Source organism: Cajanus cajan, chromosome 2 (assembly GCF_000230855.2).
Source record: "Cajanus cajan strain Asha chromosome 2, NIPB_CcT2T_4, whole genome shotgun sequence".
In the NCBI taxonomy this organism is placed as follows: Eukaryota; Viridiplantae; Streptophyta; class Magnoliopsida; order Fabales; family Fabaceae; genus Cajanus; species Cajanus cajan.
In genome coordinates, this window is record NC_138518.1 from 19,245,099 (window position 1) to 19,268,257 (window position 23,159).

General features: G+C 32.9%; 1 protein-coding gene and 1 long non-coding RNA gene across 4 annotated transcripts; one reads left to right on the forward strand and one right to left on the reverse strand.

Annotated features, from left to right (window-relative positions):
* Nucleotides 1–2,760: 2,760 nt before the first annotated feature.
* LOC145955265 (uncharacterized) lies at nucleotides 2,761–3,959 on the reverse strand. Its single transcript, XR_014431897.1, has 3 exons — nucleotides 3,476–3,959; nucleotides 2,973–3,221; nucleotides 2,761–2,887 (listed from the first exon to the last, which is right to left on the reverse strand). It is a non-coding gene; the product is annotated as an uncharacterized LOC145955265 (long non-coding RNA).
* A 7,363-nt stretch (nucleotides 3,960–11,322) lies between these two features.
* On the forward strand, nucleotides 11,323–17,055 carry LOC145954201 (GPN-loop GTPase 3-like). Of its 3 annotated transcripts, none has more exons than XM_083068012.1 (10): nucleotides 11,323–11,478; nucleotides 11,754–11,962; nucleotides 12,245–12,353; nucleotides 12,450–12,531; nucleotides 12,799–12,884; nucleotides 13,214–13,317; nucleotides 13,454–13,584; nucleotides 13,668–13,761; nucleotides 14,504–14,559; nucleotides 16,687–17,055. In XM_083068012.1, exons 2-10 carry the CDS (start codon nucleotides 11,918–11,920, stop codon nucleotides 16,781–16,783), a joined length of 804 nt encoding a protein of 267 aa, XP_082924138.1. In that variant the 5' UTR covers nucleotides 11,323–11,478; nucleotides 11,754–11,917; the 3' UTR covers nucleotides 16,784–17,055. The 3 variants fall into 3 exon arrangements, with proteins under 3 accessions (XP_082924138.1, XP_082924139.1, XP_082924140.1); XM_083068013.1 differs by having other exon boundaries at nucleotides 11,324–11,478; nucleotides 11,849–11,962; XM_083068014.1 differs by having other exon boundaries at nucleotides 11,356–11,478; nucleotides 11,763–11,962.
* The last annotated feature ends 6,104 nt before the right edge of the window (nucleotides 17,056–23,159 follow it).

The following is a 23,159-nucleotide window of genomic DNA, read 5'->3' on the forward strand; positions in this document are numbered from 1 at the left end:
TGTTCATCACGTTGGTTTCTATTTCCTTGAAGAAGATCCGTGCATAAGGAGAGCTAAGGAGAAGAACATTCATCACTCCTCCTTACCTTCTCCATCATTTGTGCTCCTCATTAGCTTTATAACTATTACCGTACAAAATATAGTCACCATCTCAGTGCTTCCTATTGTTGGCGATGAAATTTCATCCTTTTACAACCAATAATCTAATTATCTTGGTATTTCTTTTGATTGTTCTAGAAACAACTACACTCACTTTCTTAAGGCCAATATAAGGAATATTGCCAAAGTGTCTACCGAAGAGTATAATGTCTTCCTATTGAACTAGTACTATAAGTATTTCATGTGTTCCTCTTCAAAGGTTATGGATTTGAATATGGCTTCCATGTTTCTTTACTTTAGTTTAAGCAACCAATGGCTATTCACGTTCTATTTTTGTCTTCTCTTTATAAATCAATCTTCTTGATTTTGAAGAAACTAAGGATTTGTCAAAACATTACCAATTCCTCTAGTGCACCCTAGTTCCTTGTATTGTGAATTGTCAAGTATTTTCCCATGTTTGTGGCTAGAGTTTCGAAATCAGCTAGCACTTTGGAGTGCCATAACATATACCCTATCTTGGGTGAATCTCTTTGAATCAAGTTGTTAAGTCAGACGAAGCAATTCCCAGCAAGGTTTTGAATGAGACAAATATAATACATGTTGTTATTTTTAACAAGTGTGTTAGTGTTTCAAAAAAACATAAGTACAAACAAGTTGAAGAATAGAGCATGTGCCATTTCCTACACCAGAACCAAGATAAAGGCACTATTACAATATGTATTATCTACATCGGTTCTACGAGATAATCTACATCAGTTCGAAAACCGATGTAGAATAGGGCGACATAGAAATACATATACTTCTACATCATTTTTTGAAACCGATGTAGATTTGTGCAAAATCTACATCGATTTTGTTGACAACCGATACAAATCTACATCGGTTCTATTGACAACCGATGTAGATTGTATTTTTTTTATAAAAAAAATTCATTTATTTTTTTAGATTTTTTCTGATTACCTGTAATAAACATATATATATATATATATATAAATCTCAAACACAATTATCATTTCAAAGAATTAAAAAATGAGGGTTCATAAAAGAGGAATAAACCCTATAAACAGCAATAAACTATGAAATAGAAAATAAAGCTGATGACAAATGAAAATTAACAACTAGGAAATAAGAGAACTAAACCATAGAACAAAAGGAAAATGTTACAGCATTGTAATTGCTACAACATACATCCCTAAGCAGGAAATGAGAAGAATAGCATCCAATCCAATCAAATTCAAAACGAGTTTACTTACAAGTTGAATAGGTTTGTGTTACTACACTCATAAACTAGTGCGTTTTTACGAGTAAACACTCAATTTTGATAACCATGATTAAGACGAAATTTAGAAAAAAATAGCAAAATTTATTATCTATTAATTGATTGTACAAACTAAACCAATATTATGACCAACTGTAATAGGAAAGTAACATACATAGAATAAATATACTATTTTGCATTATTAAAAAAAAAAGCAGCATAGTAGAAGACATCCATTTTCATTTTCATTTTCATTTTCATTCAAGATAAAACAGGGGAACAACACTGGAAATCATCAAGTAAAGGATAATATGATGCGTCTTGGCATTTTGAATTTGATTTAGATACCAAGGCTCATTGTGCCATTTTATCTCAATGAGCAATTGAGCTCCCAATATGACTCCTGCAAGCTGGAAATAGAAAGATAAAATTCTTATATGATGATGTTTACAACTAACTAACCCATTTGCCTCTTTAATCAAAGATATCAAATAGAGGACAAATTAATTATCAACTCAAGCTTCTAGCATGAAGTAAGCATGTTAAGTATGTTAAGTAAGCTATAATCCAAGATTCCAAATAAATTATGTAGTAAAATCAATGAAATATGTCAATCAACCTCAACATCAAAACCAAGCCAAGAAGCTAAATAGATTTGGTCTCCAACTTATGCTTGCTACCAGCACCATCAATTCATCATGATGTAAGAAACAAACAAAGCAAAACATCACAAAATAAAAACAGGAAATTAATCAAAAAGGTCTGCCAAACCTTTAAAGAAGAAAAAACAAGAGGCGGAACAGTAAAAGGGAGACGTTTCGGTCCTCCAGCCAGTATGTGCTTCCTCACAGTATCTATGATCTGCAATTTAGAGCATGAAAATTATGACACAAATTAAAGGTTGAACTCATAAAATACAACACAACCCCCTACCCCCCTGAATAGGGGGTCAACAATGTAGTTTGCAGTCACATGCAACATATCAAGCATCATTATGCTCTAGTTAGAAACATTAAAATAACATAAAATATTATTTCAATTGTATTTACATAACACGTGCAATTAAGATTAAGAAACATTTACAAGTGCAAGAATTGATACCTGGTAGTATATGCCTTTAACAGATACAAATGTTTTTCTTAACTTGTGAGTGCGTGATATGAATGCTTGCCATTCATGTTCCAATCTAGCAAACAAATAACAATAAATATATATGATTAAAATCATAATATCGGCATGAAAATTTCATATTTTACAAAAAGAAAATTCAAGAAAATACAAATGAGATTTAACCATAATTTATTCCCCATGTCCTTAACTCCTTGTTTTCATAGGAATAAAGTCGCAAAGGCTAATTTCCTCATTACATATGAATCCAAAGTTATTCAAATTCCATGTATATACCTTCGACATTTGTGGACACTCTCCATTTCAATTTTTTTACTCTCTGATACAGGTAATGCTGCAAAAAGGTGCACCATTGTAAGGTAGTCATCCAATTCTCCAAGTGCATCCACAAATCTCGGGTACCTATAAATTCAAAGAATAATCAATTAAATTGGAAATTCATAAATAGTTCCACAACATAAATTGAAATCAACAAAACCAAACGAACCTCTGCCGAATAATCCTATCTATCTTGGGTTTGGGTGTTTTCTCCCGCAACCTGTTTGCACGTTCATGATTTTTCTTAGCCTCTGCCTTCTTTATTTTTCCCTCATGCACTCTTATTGCTCTATGTATTTCAACCAAAGGCTCATGATGAAGAAAGGTAATATCCTTCACATGGTAATAAGTCTGATGAGTTCCCTTGAACTTTTTCTTCGGCTCCCGAGGAGTTACACCTTTCAAAATGCATAGTTTCCTAAAATTTGAAAAAACAAATATTAGAATCAAAGTCACTTTACCAAACTTTTGTTTCCAAAACGTTTCAGAGTCACAAAAACATGCAATTTCCAAACAACATCAATTCAGTAATGACAAAAGCTATAAATGAAACAAACAAGTGACTTTAAACTAAAGGCACCATCCTTTTCATCCAATGTATTCAAGTACAGAGTTGAACCAACTACCTTAAATTGATTTATATATGATCATGTGTTTCATTCAGAGTGATACCTGAAAAGGGGTAGACTAATTTGAAGTTGCTTGAGCGCTTGTGACCTAATGACAAACTTAGCATCATTTCCCTCTTTTTTCTTCCCCTGAAAACACAAAACAACAACAAAAACAAGCTTTTAAAGCACTTAAAAATTCAATAACTACAGGCATAATAATGAATATAGAGAAAAGGATTAACTTTCTGCTAAAAAAATTCAATTTTTTCCCTCTAATTCATTATTCCAAATGAATAGAAGCAGCTGAAACATTAGTATTCCAAATTTTCTCACATCCAACAAATAATCACAGGTACCAACCAAAAGACAAAAACAAAAAACCTAAAATAAAAAGAAGGTTACAAGGATTCAACATAGAATTGGAAAAGCATGTTGTGTACTCACTGGGGGTCTATAGTGTTTCACCATTGACGCTGTTATGCAATGTGCTGAAGAAGAGAAAAACACAGCTACGACAATAAGTTGATATAGGTGGAGACAGAAAACAAAACCTCCGTTTATGCCTCTGTCTTTTTTGGGCCTTTACCCCTTCCTCTTTTCCTTTTATAGTGAACTGCTGAAGCCCATGCAACAATACCCAAGGCCCACAACCTTAAAGAGCACCCAACCGTTGAAGAGAGGAGGCTATAGATCGGGAGTTGTTGGTTTTGGGTGAAAAGTGATTTTGAAAGCTGATTTTGGGTGTTCGACGATGGCGAGGTTCAACCGCCGTTGGTACTCTGCCACTTTGGTGATAACCAACGTCATTGCGAACCCAATCGCGAGTATAAACTTTACAATCCCCCAGAGCGTCTTCACTCCCCCCCACCATGCAACCCAAAGGCTCCACCGCCAGCGACATGAAACCCAAAATGGCTTGGTCAGTCGATGGTGATCAACGGAGTTAAGGTCTTCGTCGTTGCTCGCGACGGCTGGGAACGTTGCTGATGAGTGATAGGGTAGTGTGCCTTCACAGCCTTCGCAGGGTGAATATTAGGGTCTTAATTCTACATCGATCATAAGCAAAACCGATGTAGAACAACCCCCAGATTTCATTTCTACATCGGTCAATAATAAAACCGATGTAGAATTGCTCATATTTACATCGTTTCTCCTTCCAACCGATGTAAATATGTTTGTATTTTGTATTTATTTACAAGTATGCCATCGCGTTTATCATTTACATCGGTTCTACTAGAACCGATGTAAATATAGCAATGTTAAACAGTGATTTTGTAGTAGTGAGAGTAAAAGCTTCAAGCATCAGATGGAAAGGTCAAATGAAGTCAAGCCTAGCACAAGAAGAAAAATGATCAAGCTTTAGATGATACAGACCACAGACGAAACTTCTTCAAGTACAAGACGAAGATTAGTCAAAGTAAAGCAGATCACGAGGATTAGACAAAGTAAGTCAAATGATAGATAGAGTAAGACATGAGCGCCAGATGATGATAAATCAAATATCAGATGAAGGTGTGTCAAGGAAAACCTAGAGCGCAACATAAGAACTCAGACGAAGGTTGGTCAAAGATCAGAAGGAAGTCAACTACATATCAGACAAAGGACAACATAGACTAAAAAGAATTCTAGACAAAAACAAAGTTTGTCCATCTACAATGTTGACCAGACCAAAGAAAGTCAAAACATTAATGACAAATGCTTAGACGAAGATCAAGGCTTGAGATGCACATGGACTATTAGACGCAGACGAAGACTGCCATGCAGGCATTTGAAGAATCAAGTCTCAAGGGACAACTCAAGCATCGTATACAATCATACAAAAGCTCTCAACATGATCGCACGATGAAAAGAAGAAAAGAAAAAGAAGGAAAGCAAGCGCAAAAGTAAAAGCATGCATGTGCTAGAAAAAGTACATTACTTTTTCAAATAAGGACAACGCCTCTGTAGTGAGCGGAAAAGGACAAAGAGTTCCTAGGTCTTAGTTAAAGTCAGACACTGTAGCTAACAAACATAGAAGACTTCATGCAATGTCTATAAACAGGAAGCAACATTTAATACAAGATCTAATGCATTAAATGAGAAGATCGACCAAGTCATGAACGACTACATCCTGGTTCAACGGACATTTGCAACGGGCAAATTTTACAAGCCTATATATATGTCATGACTTCAAACCTAGAAAGGCTGGCGAAGAGTGATATCAAGCCCATGAAGCAATGAAACCAGAGACAAAGCTTATAGAGTCAAATGTACATTATTGTAATTATCTTTGTAGACTGAGGAGTTCTAAGTGTAACTTAGGAACATGAACCTTAGTGAGTGTATAAAATCTTTGTATCCTCTCTCTGAGAGTAAACCACACACTCAAAACCAAAACTATCTATCATTTGTAAAGCCTGAAGAGGCTAGGAAAAGAATACTTGTAAAAGCCTGGAGAGACTTGTCAAAGAATGCTCACTACGAGCGTGAAGAGGTTAAACAAAGAATACTAGCGCTAATGAGTGAAGTTAGCAGGCCAAGAGTGGTCGAGAATACTCGCTGAGAGCTTGAAGAGGTTGAACAAAGAATACTAGAGCTAATGAATGAAGTTAGCCAACCAAGAGTGGTTGAGAATACTCGGGACCAAGAGTGGTCGAGAATACTCACTACGAGCGTGAAGAGGCTAAACAAATAGTACAAGCACCAATGAGTGAAGTTGGCGAACCAGGAGTAGTTGATAATACTCGGGACCAGGAGTGGTCGAGAATACTCTCTACGAGCCTGAAGAGGCTGAACAAAGAATACTAGCGTTGACGAGTGAAGTTGGTGAGCCAGAAGTGGTCGATAATACTTGGCAAACCAGAAGTGGTGATAATACTTGTACTTCATTGAATATCTAGTGGAACCCTTCAATTAAAGGAGACTGGACGTAGCTCAATCTGAGCAAATCAGTATAAAAATCCTTGCATTGTTTATTTACGTTTCAGACAAAATTTTTCTTAATTGATAAATCATATTGAAAACTTCGTCCAATGCTTATTCTTCGCAATGACTCTTTTCAGTCGTAAAATACACGTGCTTAACTGAATATTTCTTAAGAAACATTTTCCTTGTGTAGACGATAAACTTTCAGATGGAAAACCTTTTGTTAAGCCAATCTTGCACAGTCTTTAAATATTCAAAATAACTTTTATTGGACGAAAAAGGATCTCTCTGGGAAAATGGTTTTAAAGTTTCTTCATTCACACACACACATATTCAATCCCCCTTTTATGTGTTTTTCGTCTAACTTCACAAGCCATTTGTTTCTTTATAGAATTTATTTGTTCATATAAATGATGTTGTGCCTTGTAAAATCCCCCATATGATGAAACTAGTGGAGGAGAGGCTTGGTGTTTCTCTTCAACTAACTCCATTGAAGCTCTCAATCTTTGTCTATGGGTTCATAACTTGTAATCAAAATGAAAATGGTGGAGAAGAAGAGAAAATGATGTGCTACTTCAACTAGAAAATAAGCAATAGGTGAAAAACTTGTTACAATGAGGAATTTTTTGATAAAAATTCATAAGAAGAAGTGTTTCCAAAGAGAGAATTAGATGTTTTTGAGAGAGAAATTTGAATTTTATTTCTCCACAACTCAAAAGTGACATCTAGATATAAGGAGAGTCCTATATATAGAGTTTATTAGCTTGTGGTGCAAGTTAGGCTAACCATGGTTAAGTGTAACCAAGATTAGGTTAACTTGTATTGAGGAAGACTAACTCTAGTTACATTTTAAAATTTGAATTTTGCTTCTAAAATGTCACTATCCTAGATCTAGAACAGCCAATAAAATCTTGCTACATGGCAATGCATAAGAAGCGTGACTCATGCCAACTTCAGAAATCTAGAAAAGCCAATGGAGGTTTGCCACATGGCAAGGTGTTAAAAGTGTGACTAGAGAAAATCATATGACTTTGTTAGAGTTTGAATGACCATGAGACACCTTGTCACCCCCTCAAGTGGATGTCCAAACTCTTGTGCCCCTCAAGTGGATGTCCCATCTTAATGGCCATGCATTCAAGATGTGTTCTCATGGGCCATTCAAGCCTAATATATCCATATATCATTTTCTAATTACACCCTCCTAAAATACTATTTACACCTCTAAAAAATAAAATTACAAAAAAAAAAGTAATTTCCTATACTAATTGACCAAAAAAATATAAGGTTAAAATCAAGAAAATATTTACAATGAAAAATATGAAAATAAGAGAAAGTAAACTACTATAAGTGACCTAAAGCTCAATAAGAGCATGGGCCTTCTTCTTTCAAGTCTAGCCCACTCCTCTTGATTTCTTTTGAACTTGACCCTTAGGCATGAAGTCATCAACATATTGGACCATGTTGTTTCAGATTGGCTGAAACTTGATCCCCATGTTGGCTCTAGGGTAAAGGCCATGTAGATTGCTAATTAGGTTAGCATCCTATTAGTTAGGGATTTGTTATGGTGTAAAAACTAAATCTCATTACAACAAAGTCTTAGTAAAGCCCTATAATTCCTTGTTTGTTACTCATCAATTTGGTCCCAACTAGCATCTACATGTGGCAGTTTTTACAAAGACTTCTTAGGTGATTAATGAAATCATGCTTAGGGGCTTAATCTTAAAGAGATCAAGAGGAGTGAGCTAGACTTGAAGAAAGAAGGCAAGCTCTTATTGAGCTTTGGGTTTCTTATAGTAGCTTGCTTTATCTTATTTGTGTATATTTTTCCTTATAAATATTTCTTTTATTTTTGACCTTGTATTTTGGTCAAGTAGTAGAGAAATTTTCGTTCTTGTATTATTTTTAATTTGAGAATGTAATTAGTAGTTTAAAGGAGGTGTAACTAGCTAAAGACATGTTGGACTTAATAAGCTTGGATGACCCAAATTTTAATTGGGCTATAGGCTTGGATGCCCACTTGCACAAGCAAGTGGTTTGGACATCTAAACCAAAATAATTAGGCCATCCAAGTGGTTAATTAGTCACATGGCTTATCACAGTGACATCTAAATAACTTGTAGGAAAATAATGATTAGTTTGTTAGGTGTAATGATTAGGTTTGGTACTTATAGTTAATCTAACCTAGGCTTATTTTAAATCTAGGTTAGCTTGGCTTGCTCCATATGAAGTTAGACATGAAAAACACATAGAAGGAGAGGGGGTTGAATATATGTGTGTTAGTACGAAGGAATTTTATAAACATTTTCGCAAGAGTAATGCTCTTTGTCTAACGCACTTTTGAATGTCATTGCATTTGAAGGATTCATCGTCTACTGAGAAAAATGTTTTATGATGATAATAATGAAGTTCTAACATTTTCCTTTTCAAGATAGTTGCATTTAAAGATAAGTAGAGGATAAAGATTTTCAGTCTAATATGTTTGTTAAACAGAATTTGCGTCTTCGTTCGAAAAATGGTTTTAATGAAGAATATATAGTAGACGAAGAATAATTGTGATTTGACAATTGAAAATAATCTGCATCTGTAATATAGATAGAGTAGTGCAATCACTTTTATACTGGTTTGCTCAACTGAGCTACGTCCAGTCTCCTTCAACTTGAAGGGTTTGACTAGATATGAAATGAAGAACATTTGAGTATTCTCGACCACTCCTGGCCCTGAGTATTCTCGACCACTCCTGGCCCGTTGGCTTCACTTACCAATGCTAGTATTCTTAAACCACTTCTGGTTCTCCAAGTATTCTCGACCACTCCTGGCTCGTCGACTTCACTCACCAACGCTAGTATTCTTAAACCACTTCTGGTTCTCCAAGTATTCTCGATCACTCCTGGCCTGCCAGCTTAACTTTCCAGCGCTAGTATATTCTTCTCAGCCACTTCTGGCTAGCAATGAGTATTCTTTGACAAGCCCCTCTGGGCTTTACAAGTATTATTTCCCTAGCCTCTTCAGGCTCTACAAATGATAGATGTATAATCAGGTTTGAGTGTTTTGGTTACTCTCACAGAGAGGATACATATAGGATCTACACTTTCTAAGGTTTTCTACCTTAGTCTTATAGAGACTTCTGTTTGAGTGTTTGAGTTACTCTCATGGAGAGGATATATAGGTTTACGACACTCTCAGAGGTTTAGTCCATTAATGACATTTCGAACACCTTAGTCTATAGAGATAAAAATACAATATTACATTGTACATATGACTATGTATACTCATCTCTGGTCTCTATCTCGTGGGATTGATATCACTCTTTTTCTTCCAATTGAAAAGCCAACATTTTAAGGTTTGAAGTAGTGATATATATATATATAGTCTAGTGGAAATCTGCCCGTTGCAAGTGTCCGTTGAAGTAGACATAGTCGTTCACGACCCATTTGATTTTGTCATTTAATGCTCAGATTCTTGCATTAAATGTTGCTTCTTGTGATAGACCTTGCGTGAAGTGATCTTTGTCTTGGTAGCAGCAGTGTCTAAGTTTAGCAGAGACTTAGGAACCTTTTTGTCCTTTTCTAGTCTCATAGCTGTGAAGTTTTGTCCTTGTCTGAAAAAGTAATGTACTTTTTCTGACACATGCATGCTTCTAGTTCTGCGCTTGATTTTCTCCTTTCTTCTTTTCTTCTTACAATTCTGATAACTTCGTGTGTTCTCCTGTGAGTGTGGACGATATTCAAATTTTCTTTTGACCCATGATTTCTCAAGTGATTATGTGTCATTCTTCGTCTGCGTCTGATAGTCGACATTTAGTTCAATACTTTGACCTTTGTCTGATCAACATTATGACTTTTCCTTTTGTCTTGGTCAACCCGGTATATGGTCAAGCTTTCCATTTCTTCTGAAGTTTCTTCTTGGTCGTTGACCATCTTTCGTATGAGTCTTTATGTGCTGCCTTAGATTGTGTTTGGCATGGTCTTGTTCTTGATTTGGCTTGTTGAGTGCTTATGTTGGCCTTTCGTCTTATATCATCTGATGCTTGTGCCTCTTTGTCATTTTACCTGTTCTTATGTCTTTCTGAAACACTAACTCACTTGTTAGAGATAACAACATATATTATATTTGTCTCACTCAAAACCTTTTTGGGAATTTCTTCGTTTGACTTAACACCATAAGCTTCCAAACATGTAACTAGAGTTGTTAGACTAAGTGCAAGACAATTAACCTTAGTTACATTTAACCATTCGTCGAGTTGGCACCATGAGCTAGCCAAATTCTATATATAGCTTTTTCTTGTATTGACCAAATTACTTTTGATGGTATATAAGAATGAACCTTTGAGTTTTGTCTTCTAAAAGCCTTAGTTTTCCACTTTGGATAAATCTTTCCTTAAGATATTTTATTAAAGAATTTCTCCTTGTGACAAGATCATTACCTCTTGGTTATCTCTCTCCTAAAGAAAGTGACACACCCATCCTTTAAATCTCTCCATCATTTTTAGTTTTTAAAGCTTGTTTCATCCATGAAAGAAGATTGGTCTCAACAAAGAGACCAGTGAAAGAAAACATCAACTATCTTTTCAATGATTTTCATCAATGATTATAATTAGTTTAGATGAAAGAGTATTATTTTTTGCATTAATACCTACAAAGTATATTTTCGATCGCAACATATTCAACTCAAAAATAAAACATCAATCTTTGATTAATAAACACTTGCCAATGACCTTTAGTAAACTAAACATTATTATTTCTTTTAAATCAAAAATTTTATATTATCTCTTATTTATTTCTCTCTTTTCTATATACTTATTTATTTTCAATCTAATTTTTCAACCCTATTCAACATGCCATTCATCTTTGGGATTTTTTTTTCTTTTAAAAAATATTAATTTTCATTAACTTTTATGTTATTTTTCATTGTTATTTTCCGTGGAAATGAATTAAAGTAAAAGACGTCTATTGATATATATTTTTTTATGTATTAAAAAAAAAAAAACATGATCAAAAAAGTTAACGACATTTTGTATACATATGTACGAGTACGATCTCCGCAACCTTTTTGAAGCCCGGAGACCTTTCATTCCGCGTTTTTCTTTACAGTTCGCTCCTTCTTCAAACAATCCAACCCTAACTCGTTCAACACTGAAACACTCACCGACGCAGCTCACAGGTCCGTTCGTGACGGTGACTTTAGCCCTCTCTCTCTCTCTCTCTCTCTCTCTCTCTCTCTCTCTCTCTCTCTCTCTCTCTTCACTACCATGATCAAAATTCATTGACCCACTTGCTTGCGTTTTTCGTTATTCTAATTTGGCTTCTGTGCAATTGACAAGAAAACCCCCAAACTTGCCAATTTGCATTGCATAAACAGTGACAATAAAAAATGGGAATGAAGCGTTTTATTTTCTATTTTTCATTTTTTTGGGTTTGATATTTGCTAATGTTCAGGTTTTGTAGTACTGTGTCGTTTATGGCCTACACTGATGTCATGACTTTGTTGTTGGCCGTGGCGGTTTGGTGCACTGCTTATGTTACTGTTGCAGTTCTTGCCTCCTTTCGAGCCGTAAATTACCTCTGCACTTTCTGAAACCTTGCAATTCGATAACGTTGCCATGGGTTATGCACAACTTGTAATTGGTCCTGCTGGTAGTGGCAAGGTAATTTTATTGTTTTTGCCTCATTTTCCGTGTTAAATTACGTATCATGGTTTTGAATTGCGGTTGCATTGCAATGAATTTTGGAAATTGCAAAAACTTGCTGATAAATGTGGCTGCAATTGCGGTTTAGAGAGTTCTTGCTGCTATAGCGGTTACTAGCCACAGTTTGGAACCTTGATATGTGTGTACTTGGTGCATGCTTTGTTTGCAAAGCTGCCCCCTCCCCTGAAAACTGAATGTTGAGATGCTTATTAATGTGTGTGTTTTGCCTTTTGCTATCAGTCTACGTATTGCTCGAGTTTGTACGAACACTGTGTGGCTGCGCGTCGCACAATAAATGTGGTGAACCTTGATCCTGCTGCTGAAAATTTTGACTATCCCGTTGCAATGGGTATGTAGAATGTGTGTTATGTGGTTATTTCTTATGCGGGTTTCGAATTTGTGATTTTTGGAGCCTGACTTTTATTTTTGGCTGAGATGCTTGCAGATATAAGGGAACTGATTTCCCTGGATGATGTTATGGAGGAACTTGGATTGGGTCCAAATGGCGGTCTTGTCTACTGCATGGAGTATCCTTTTCTTTCTTAGATTTTTTCTTTTTCTGTCTATGTTCTATGGCTTTTTGAAGGGCTGTTCTCTATCTTCTCCACAACCTTCTGTGAAACAGTGATTCTTGTTTGTTTTTTTCAGGCTGTCTTAAGTAGAGATTATGATTATTACCAGTACATTTTTTTTTGTTTCACTGTTTCTCCTTTTCCCCTTTATCTCCCTATGCTAGTTATTTTCTGTTTTTAAAATTTGATTTAAAAATTTGTTTCCTTAATAATCATATTTAGACACCTTGAAGATAACCTAGATGATTGGCTCACTGAGGAACTGGACAATTATTTAGATGATGATTACTTGGTTTTTGACTGCCCTGGTATTCGTGTTCTTCTCTCTACCTATTTTGTTTTATTATATGTATATATGTTTTAGCATTGGAAAAAAGTTTCACATTTGGAGAATATTGTGATTGTGAGGCGATAATATTGTTATAATTATAAAATATAAAATGCAATCATGAGTGTGGCCACAAAATCAGAATGGGTTGTATAATGAACTAGTAAAAATTTTCCTTTTAGAACCAAACAGTCATATGACCAGTTTCTGTAATGTTGAAGATTATCTTAAAATTGTTTATAAATTTTGATGGTTGCAACTAACCTAACAAATTATGATCAATCAACTCTACTTTGTAATGTTTTGCAGGTCAGATAGAACTTTATTCACATGTGCCAGTACTTAAGAATTTTGTGGAACATTTGAAACGGAAAAATTTTAATGTTTGTGCTGTTTACTTACTTGATTCACAGGTTTGTGGTAGTTTTCTGAAATCATTTTCCTTTTAAGCTATTGGTTCCCTCATATTTCTTTAGAGTGTAGACTTCCAGTTATTGCATATTTGTATTATTATCATTGTCGACTCTTAATAATTTTAAAATCTTCCAGTTCATGACAGATGTGACCAAATTCATAAGTGGTTGCATGGCATGCCTTTCTGCTATGGTTCAACTTGAACTACCTCATGTTAATATCCTCTCAAAGATGGACCTTGTGACAAACAAAAAAGATCTTGAAGAGTAATCACTTTTACTAAAATTTCTTTTCCAAATTTGTTTACATCATTTCATTTGTTTAAATTCTAATATATTTTTGCTCCTAGATTTTTGGATCCAGAGCCCACCTTTTTACTGTCTGAATTGAATCAACGGATGGGTCCTCAGTATGCAAAGCTGAATAAAGCTTTAATTGAGTTGGTGGGTATCATTTGATTTTTTTTAAGTTGTGCTTTTTTCCGTCTTTCCCAATAATATTATAAATTAAGTTAAAATTATGTACATGTTGGTTTTCAATGTTAAACCATTATTAATGTCCAGGTTATTTGCCATGTCATAATAAACTTTTACAATTCAATAGCAATTTACACTATAGTCATACACGGGAATGGGGTGTTGTAGAATGTGAGACTACTATCAGGGAACTTATATAGCAATTTTATTAGAATTGTTATAGACTGAACTCACTGAAGTATTGTTGATTTTTGTAGATAATGGTCTAATAAACAATTTAGTTGATTCTTTCTTTTTTTATAAAAATATTACTTGGGTGATGTTTAGCAACAACAAATGTTGGTTGGTTGCTTTCTGAGCAAGATAACCAGGGGAGACAATTTTTTTCTTTAAAATGATATTTTAGCTGAGTGCTATTATTTTACCCATGATTTTCACATTTGCTCCTCACATCATGTGACTATTTTATATATATTTGATCATCATCACTTCTTCAAAATAAATATAAAATTTGCATCCGCTTTGGGTCAGTGTCTGTCATCTAAAATAATTAAGGAATGTAGGTTCCGTTCAACTCATTCTCACATCTCTGTGGGTCAGCCATTCTGATTATTCTCTTACCACTGAGTTTTCATAGAAATGTTGATTAAACTCTGTCACTTTATTTTGGTTCCAGCAGTTGATTTATTTATGCATTCCTTCTGAACAGGTGAATAACTACAGCATGGTGAGTTTCATACCACTAGACCTCAGGAAGGAAAAAAGGTACACTCCTCTCTATCTTTTCCTTGCATATCGTAGCTACCTGTACATTTATCGAAGAATCTTATACTGTTAGCATAAAAGGGATATAATTTTGCATGTGGCTGTGTCATAGATTGATATTACGTATTTGACATTGATGATGTTGAAATATCAAAATTGAATTATATGAACTGAAACAAACATACATTATTTTTACCAAAAAAAGAAAAAAATGGCAGAACTTAAACTATTAAAGTTGATGATGGTACCATGGACACACAGTAGGCTCAGGGGCCCAAAAAGGATCTACAATATACCATTATACCTATATGCCTAAGGCCCAGTGATATCAATTGCAAATTGTGGAAAATGGCAGAAAGTCAATAATCTGCTATATCATACAGTGGATAGCGTTTCAGGCAAATAGTGGAAGTTGCTTAGCAGTTAAAATATATGACATATATCAATTATCTATGTATAAAAATGTTGTATGCAAATGAAAATAAAATGCATAAAAATGGGCAAAAGATTAACTCAAAAGTTCAATTAGTTGGAGACTCCGCAGAGATAACTAGAGGATGTAGGATACATGCTGAAAGCCTGAAACATGACACCATAGTGGCTGCTATAGTTGACAGAGTCATGATTGTGGATTCAAGGAATTCCGCAATGCAATAGTCTTAAAATGCCACATAGCGGCTATTTAAAAACAATGCTAAGGCCAAAACTTAGCTTAATTGTAATTTACATGAGCAAAGGTGAGTGGAGGGAAGTTACAAAGAGAGAAGATATAGATATGATACAAAGAAAATAGTGGGGGGAAGGAGAGGACATGTTTTATCAGTTTCTTAGTTTATAGCTGGGACCATAGGATTTACCCTTGGCTGGGAGAAAACATTGTTTTTATGTTACTTTAGTACTTTCTTATTTTCTTAATCAATACAAATCACCATTTTATTATATAGGAACTGATTTCTATCAATGGAACTCAAATTATGACTCTTGTAGCTTGTGTACTGGAGGCTGTGTTGATAACTGGTTACGGGCTTTGTATACATTTTGACTTGATTTCATGAAAGAGCTTGCCTCTCTAGTTTAGTGGTGGAAACAAGTAGAATATACAGTCTGAATACTGTGGGTGTGGGGGGGGTTGGGGGAGAGAATACAGGTGTCATTGCTTAATAAAATATGATTGCTGTAGTTGTTGTCTTCCTGAGATATATGAACTATGCTGTGCTCTTGAATTAGCATGCCAAATTTGTTACATTATGTAGTTCTTGTTAATTTGAATTCAAACTTGAACCATAGTTAAAGTTTGCTACATTAGCTGTCTCTGTTGTAGAACAGTAGTCTGCAACAACCGGATTATTTCCTGGTTCTTACTAGATAAAGAGCATGTTTGGGAAAGTTGTGAAAACTGAAAATTAGATTATTCCAATAATCAATATATGTATAATTGATAATTGTTATTATTATTGACTATAATCATAATGAATTTTTGTTTGGATAAAATTGTTGAAAAGTGTTTTTGAGATGTTGAATTTTGTTTGAATACGAAAAAAAGATAAATAAACCAGTTTCTGTGCACTAATTCATCTTTTAAGGAAGATAAAAATTACTGAGAAATAATTATAAGCTTCAAACTTTCGGCTTCATGAAAACAACTTAGTTTTCCGAGAAAAAAGTTGTTTACAAAGTTAAACCTTCAGTCTTAAATGTACAGTTTTTTCACCCAAAAAACAGTTGAAATGTTGGATTATAATCTTCCCAAACATGCTCAAAATAGGTTTTGGGTATTGTATTGAATGAGGCAACTTTAACCTTTTGTTTAACCTTGGATGCAGCTTGTGTCATTCCTCTTATGTTATGTAGGACTTGATAAGTGCTCATTCTTGAATTATTTTCACTTAGGCTATAAAGTGGGCTTCTGTTCATTAATTTGGAAGTTATGACTTATCACGTTGATTTTGGTCAATCCTGTTCCCACTTCAATAACCAAATTAATCTTTTGGTAAACTACAGGAATGACCTCTTCATAGTTGTCTTTAAAGTCCAGTCTCATGTCCTTTGTTTCATTTGTTAAACACTACCTTCAAAAGTGAAGTCATTTTTTTGTTATACTTATTATTGGATTGTTCTCATCTACAGTATTCAATATGTACTGGCCCAAATTGACAACTGCATTCAGTATGGAGAAGATGCAGACGTGAAGGTTAAGGATTTTGACCCTCAGGATGACGAGTAGCAAATTTCCTTATGCAGCATTGCTTGGTATTATTGAAACTTCTGCTTAATGTCGATATAATGGTGTACCAAGCTGTCGTTGTTATACAGTATGTCTTAGATTGTTTTAATGTTGCGGACGTTGAACATTTATAAAATTTATCCTCCAAATGGGAAGAAAAATTGGCGAGCTTGGTCATTCTCTTGCAGTTACTGGCATCGTTGTAAGAAGAAACGCATGGTTGGTTATAAATAGATATTACCTGATAAAAATATAATCTCGTAATTTATTAATATGATTATGTTTTATGTGAATATTTAATTATTTTTATTCCACCCATATTTATATTTTTGACCTGTTCAATTTACACAATGAAAGTGATATTCTACAAGTTTATGAAATAATAAAAAATATGTCAATTTGTATTGTCTCAATATAATTGTGTTTAATTAGAATGCTAATGTCCGTCTGGTGGCGAAAATATATCTTGTTATAATCTGATGATTGTTGCGGATAGATTTATTATATTCTATTGGTCTAGTATATTTCTTTTTATTTGGAGGAGTAGTTGAGTTGAAGCAACTCCATAGGATAAGATCTATCTTTTCTATATTATATTATGATATATTATTATTGAGGAGAGATCTTTTACTCTAAGAGTAAGATTATCTAGATTTATTTTATTTAATAATTCATGTTTTGCATATAATTTCAACGATTTAATCGTTGAAGTTGAAGTTCTTAATGCATATATTAAATGATATTATGACTGTTCATTAATTTGAAGTAATGAAATGAAATATTAAATAATTTTTAAATATTTTAAAAATTTGTAGATTTGATCAATGGATTTGATCAATAAAATAATAAATAATTTTTAAATATTAAATGATTTATAGATTTTATATCGTTGACATTTGGTGTAGAATATAAGTTATTAGATAGAGTAAGTCTAGATAGATTTCTAGATTAAACGAATCTCTTTCCATTATTATTATATAAAATAAAAACTATAATAAATATAGCATTATATTAAATATTATTTATAAAATATATAGAAATATGTATTATATTATAAATATTTATTTTAGTTAAAATATTATATATTTATATTCAATATTTTATTTTATGCTACCTTTGGTTGGTTCTTATTATAAAGAATTGTAAGGTCTTTTTTATAAGATCTTTTATAATTTCTTTTGAACATTAATTTTATTTTTTTATTTTTAAATTTTTATTAAAGATTTTGAGAGTATGAGTTTCTTTTACTTTTTTAATTTTTTTAAAATTATTATCTATCATTTTTATTGGTATTGGTGCATAAGCTTTTATATGGATAATATCTTCATCTCTTATAAAAATTTAATGATAAAATTGGTAACTCATTATTTTTTTTATAAACTTAATAAAATCAATTAACATAATCATTTGTGTTAATTCGTTTGATTTAATTAACATTATCTAATTATAAGAATTTGAGGAAGCATATAATATAATTATAATAATTTTGATGTGTAAATATAAAATATATTATTAACCAAAATATTAAAAAAAATGTATTATTTAAATAATTTTTAGATAAATATTTGAAAATTATAATTTTAAAAATATCATATAATTTTAACAGAAGTAACTATCCAAATTAAAAAAAATTATGTAATATAGTTAAAGTTATATCTTTTTGCATATGAAAAATTTATAAAATTAATTTAATACTCATTTTTTAAAAATATTTTACGTAATTTTAATAAAAAAAAATTTTATTATGTAAATATAATATATAATAACTTATTGATATATATTAAATGTTGAATATATAATATAATAAGTTTTTTTTGGACAAAGTATAATGTTATTATAATATAATAATGTTTTTTTTATTTGTTAAAGACTTATGAATCAATTTCCACTAAATAAGACCTTGCTTACTTTTTCGGCATCCCTCGCCTACTCTTTTCAGCCTTTGTCTTATATCAGTCAAATTTATCATAAATCCTAAGGACCGGAAAACACTGGATCAATGGTTCATAGCGTTCTGTTGTACAAGATTCTCTTGAAGAGGCGAGCACAGAGCATACTTGCTTAAACACATGCTACTGAGAACATAATACTATAATAGGATCAAGAGCTTTCGAAAGAGAGAAAAATTTATTATGCTCTTATCATATTTTATTTTTATTCTCTTATTTATATGATCATTATTGTTCTCACAATTGAATTCCAATTTTAATGGTGTTATATGGATTTGTAACCATCACTACTAACCTCATTATCTTTAATGTCATTGTCCATGTACCAATGCGAATCCTTATTTTTTTCACCAAAGATATTTGCAACAGAGATTATTTGAGATTTTGATATCCAAATATTTTTTGGTCTTTTTTTGTTAGTACCCTTGACCTTAGACTTATTTCTCTATTTTTGTTCGCTTTTGCATTTACTAGGGGATAATTATTCTTTTCATAGATGTTACAAAGAATAGTCTTAGATTTAGAGTATGATGTATTAGACTATGTTTCATCAAACTCAAGACCACTTTTATGTGTAACACCATGTTTTCTTAAATATGGTTATCGTTACAAATATAAGTATTGTATTTCATATTATTTTGTTGTTGTAGCTTTGGTTAGGTGGAAGTTAGAGTTTTGATAATTCTAAACTTAAGTTATAAAGGATATAATAACTTAAGTGTGTGAGAGTTGGCCTAGGGAGGGTTGTGGTATATAAGGTGAATTTTGAGCAATGAACTTCATAAGTTCATAACTCTAGAATCGTAGAGAGAAGTTAAAGAGAGGAGCTCTGGAAAGTGAGAGAATCTCTTCTTCTTTGAGACCCCTTTAGAGTCCAATGATCCCCCTCCGAAGCTTAGATGTAGTAGTGGTACTAAGATTCAAGGCTCGGAAGGCTGAGATTTGAGTAGTGATGGTTTTGTGTAGCATTTCACGAAGTTTGGTTTCTTCTTCCTTCATCCTCATTCTCTTCAAATACGAGGTAATGGAAGCTAGAATTCTTGCTTTAGTTGAAATGTTGAGCTTTTGAGTGATTTATGAACTTAATATTGATGGAATCTTTGAGATTCATAGCTATGGGGATCAATTTAGGAGTGCCTTGCTTGTTGAAATATGAATTTTTGGTGTTCTTGATGAAGGGAGAAAGATTGATACATTGGTTGATGATTTGGTGTTGGATGTCTCTTTTTCTTCGATTTCTAAGTAGCATGTTGTTATAATTGGAAGATTCTAAGGTTGTGTGCATTCATTATTGCATAAGTTTAGAGAATTTTGGAGATTAATTGGGTGGTGTTCATATATGTTGGGTTGTTCTTCAACTATGCATGATTTTATGAGTTTCTAAGGTTAAGCATGAGTTTCATGCTTAGTCTAAGGACTTGGATGTGCCTCTGGAAGACCGAGGCTAAGTGTGAGTTTCACATTTAGCTTAAGAACTTAGGTGTGCCTTTGGAAGGTCGGGTCTAAGTGCGAGTTTCACGCTTAACATGAGAAATGGCAAATTTCTTACTTGATTCTTTGGGAACTTGAGCCTCAACGTGAGATTCTACGTTCAACTTGGGAACTTAGTCTAATAACTTTCTTCTCTAATTGAGCTGGTTGCTTATATGATAAATGAGTTGTATGATGAACACTTGTTGTTTAAGTTGTTTTATGGATAAATGATGATGAATAAGTTATATGGATGATGTTATATGATAATGAAATCTATATGTTGAAAATTGGTATGTTGTATGTTGATGATTATGTTGTAAGTTGCCTATTGTGATAAGTTGCCTAATGTTGCAAGTTTTCTATTGTTGTAAGTGTTGGTCCCGGGTAGAACATGAATCTAGAAGGGGGCTCAAATAGATTCTTTGCTTAGAAGACTTCTAATGGTCTTTCTTGCTCTCTTGAGAATTTCTTTCTTTCTTATACAACTTTTTACTAACCACATTCAGATTACAAACCAAACAAGATACAAAGTATATCAAATTTATTATAATCAATATTATAATCAAAAAACACAATCACCTAATCTTGATCCCATAAGATTATACAATCAGTAGAATTCTTGCACCTCAAGAATCCATTGAGAAAACCTATCTCAAGATTTCTCTTTCACTCTTTCTTGAGATACCCTTATCTCAAAGAGTCACATGCCATAACATACCCTACTATCCAAACAAAAGGTTAAAGATCAAAATTGATGCACCTCATGTGTAGATTGATTTTCAATAAAGAATTTTTCAACAATCTTTAATTTCTTGAACTTCTTTCGAGGTGATATCTTTCTTGAATTTTCTTTGCTTTTTGATTGTTTTAAAAAATATTTGATCTTCACTAAAAAATAATTTTTAGATTCTTGAAATTTTTTTTTTCTTTTTCACTCTTTGATCTTTCTAATCAAATATGTCATCCTTTTTCATATCTCTTTTAGCTTTTGAAAAGAGTTATATTTACAGAGCAAATAAGATTTTATCATTAAAAACTCGTAATAGTAGTAATCTATTACCAATATTAGGTAATCTATTACCAACTTTTAATGAAATTGAAACTTGTTGAAACAAGACTAGAGGTAATCAATTACTGATCCTGGTAATCGATTATCTCGTGTTTCAGGAACTTTAGAACTCATTTTTCATCAGAGGTAATCGATTACTGAAGTTGGTAATCAATTATCTCAATGAATTTTCAACTTGTTTCACTGAAAAGTTACCATGGTAATCAACTATATGAATAGGTAATCAATTGTCATAGAGAGGATGTTGAATCCCACTTAAAAACTAAGTTTTAGTAATCTATTACCTCACATGGTAATCTATTACTTGACTTAATCACAAATTCTTTTGAATGAACCAAGTTTCATTTTATGTCAAAACATATTGTAATCTCTTGCATTATGTTTTCACATGAAATGAGAAACATTAAGTTGAAATATGAGTTTTATGCTTTATAAAATAAGATGTAATTTTGAAATTAATTCATCATAATAAGCAAACACACTCAAGCCTAAGTCTAATAACAAGCAATACAATATCATTTTCAACATAGGCCATGAAATACAAAAATGAATGAAGAAATCTAAATAAATCTATACAAATCTAATGCTAACATCATCAAAACTAAAACTTCTTCAGTCTTCATAAAGATCTTTATGAGGGGCTTCAATAATTTACTCAGTAATTAACTCAACAATTTCCATAACTTCAACAATCTCAACAATAAATTCAATAGTAAGTTGCTTAAATAGTATGATGTTTTACGTTGTGTTATGATTGTATTGATGATAAATTTGTGTTTTAAGTTGATACATCATTTATGATATTATGATGATAAGTTGTAAGATGAATGATGATAGTTAAATTGTTAAAGTTGAAAAGTTTTATGTTGATTTAAAATTTTGTTCATGTAATATGCATTGATCTATGAAAGATGATGCTTATGAATGATACTAGTGGAAAGATAAATTGAGTTGTATGTTGTTTAGTTGAGTAGCTATACTGAATATGCTTTATGCATGATGTTGTTGTTGTTGAGATGATGAATGTTGATAATGCTTTAGGCATTTAAGCATGGTGTTGAAAGTTGAACTGTGTTGATCAACCTAGGACTATAGAAGAGGTTGTTTTAAAAGTTATCCCATTGTGTAGATATTGTATTGTGGTGCTTTGAGAGCCTAGTTTATTAAAAACCCTTATTGGGAAAGTTGATCCTTGAAGTGAAAAGTTGAGTCTTCTCTAGGTTCTTAGTGAATATGGAGTGAAGTATGAAGTCAAGGGTAACATAGTGATCATGAATCACTTAAGTATTTGAGGGGTCAAGGAATGTTTAACAAAAGACATTCAAAGTGGTTAGAATTTCTTGAACAATTTTCTTATATTATCAAATACAAAAAGGGAAAAGATAACATTGTGACTGATGCCTTGTCATGATGGCACACCTTCTTTATTACCCCTAGGTCACAAATTTTAGGGCTTGATAATTGTAGACACCCAATTTCGTATGAACCAACAAAAGCAATGAAACGAACGTCTATTATCAAAGAAAAGAAGCTCCCAAGTATAGAAACAACAGGACACGACATTGGAAGGCCTAAATCCCAAACAAGCTGGTTTTAGTAGCCCAGAATGGGCTGTTCTAAAATCGGAACGAGCCTTCCCATCTCGGAACGGACTGTTCCTAAATTGGAACGTGCCATTCCAAACTCGGAACGGGCCGTTCCTAAACTGGAATGAGCCGTTCCAAGTTACTCAAAAGGCCTAAAACCCTAGTTTGGAATGGGCCATTCTAGAACAGGTTATTATGAGTAAATTTCGAACCTAGAACGGGCCGTTCCAATTCTGTAACGGGTTGTTCCAGATTCATATTTTACCCATAACATACTAGCCCAGAACAGGCCGTTCTAA

Coding starts and splice junctions, on each gene's coding strand:
- LOC145954201 (XM_083068012.1), top strand. CDS start 11,918: ATGGGTTATGCACAACTTGTAATTGGTCCTGCTGGTAGTGGCAAG. Junction 12,532..12,798: donor GGTCTTGTCTACTGCATGGA/GTATCCTTTTCT, acceptor AATCATATTTAG/ACACCTTGAAGATAACCTAG. Junction 14,560..16,686: donor GACCTCAGGAAGGAAAAAAG/GTACACTCCTCT, acceptor TCTCATCTACAG/TATTCAATATGTACTGGCCC.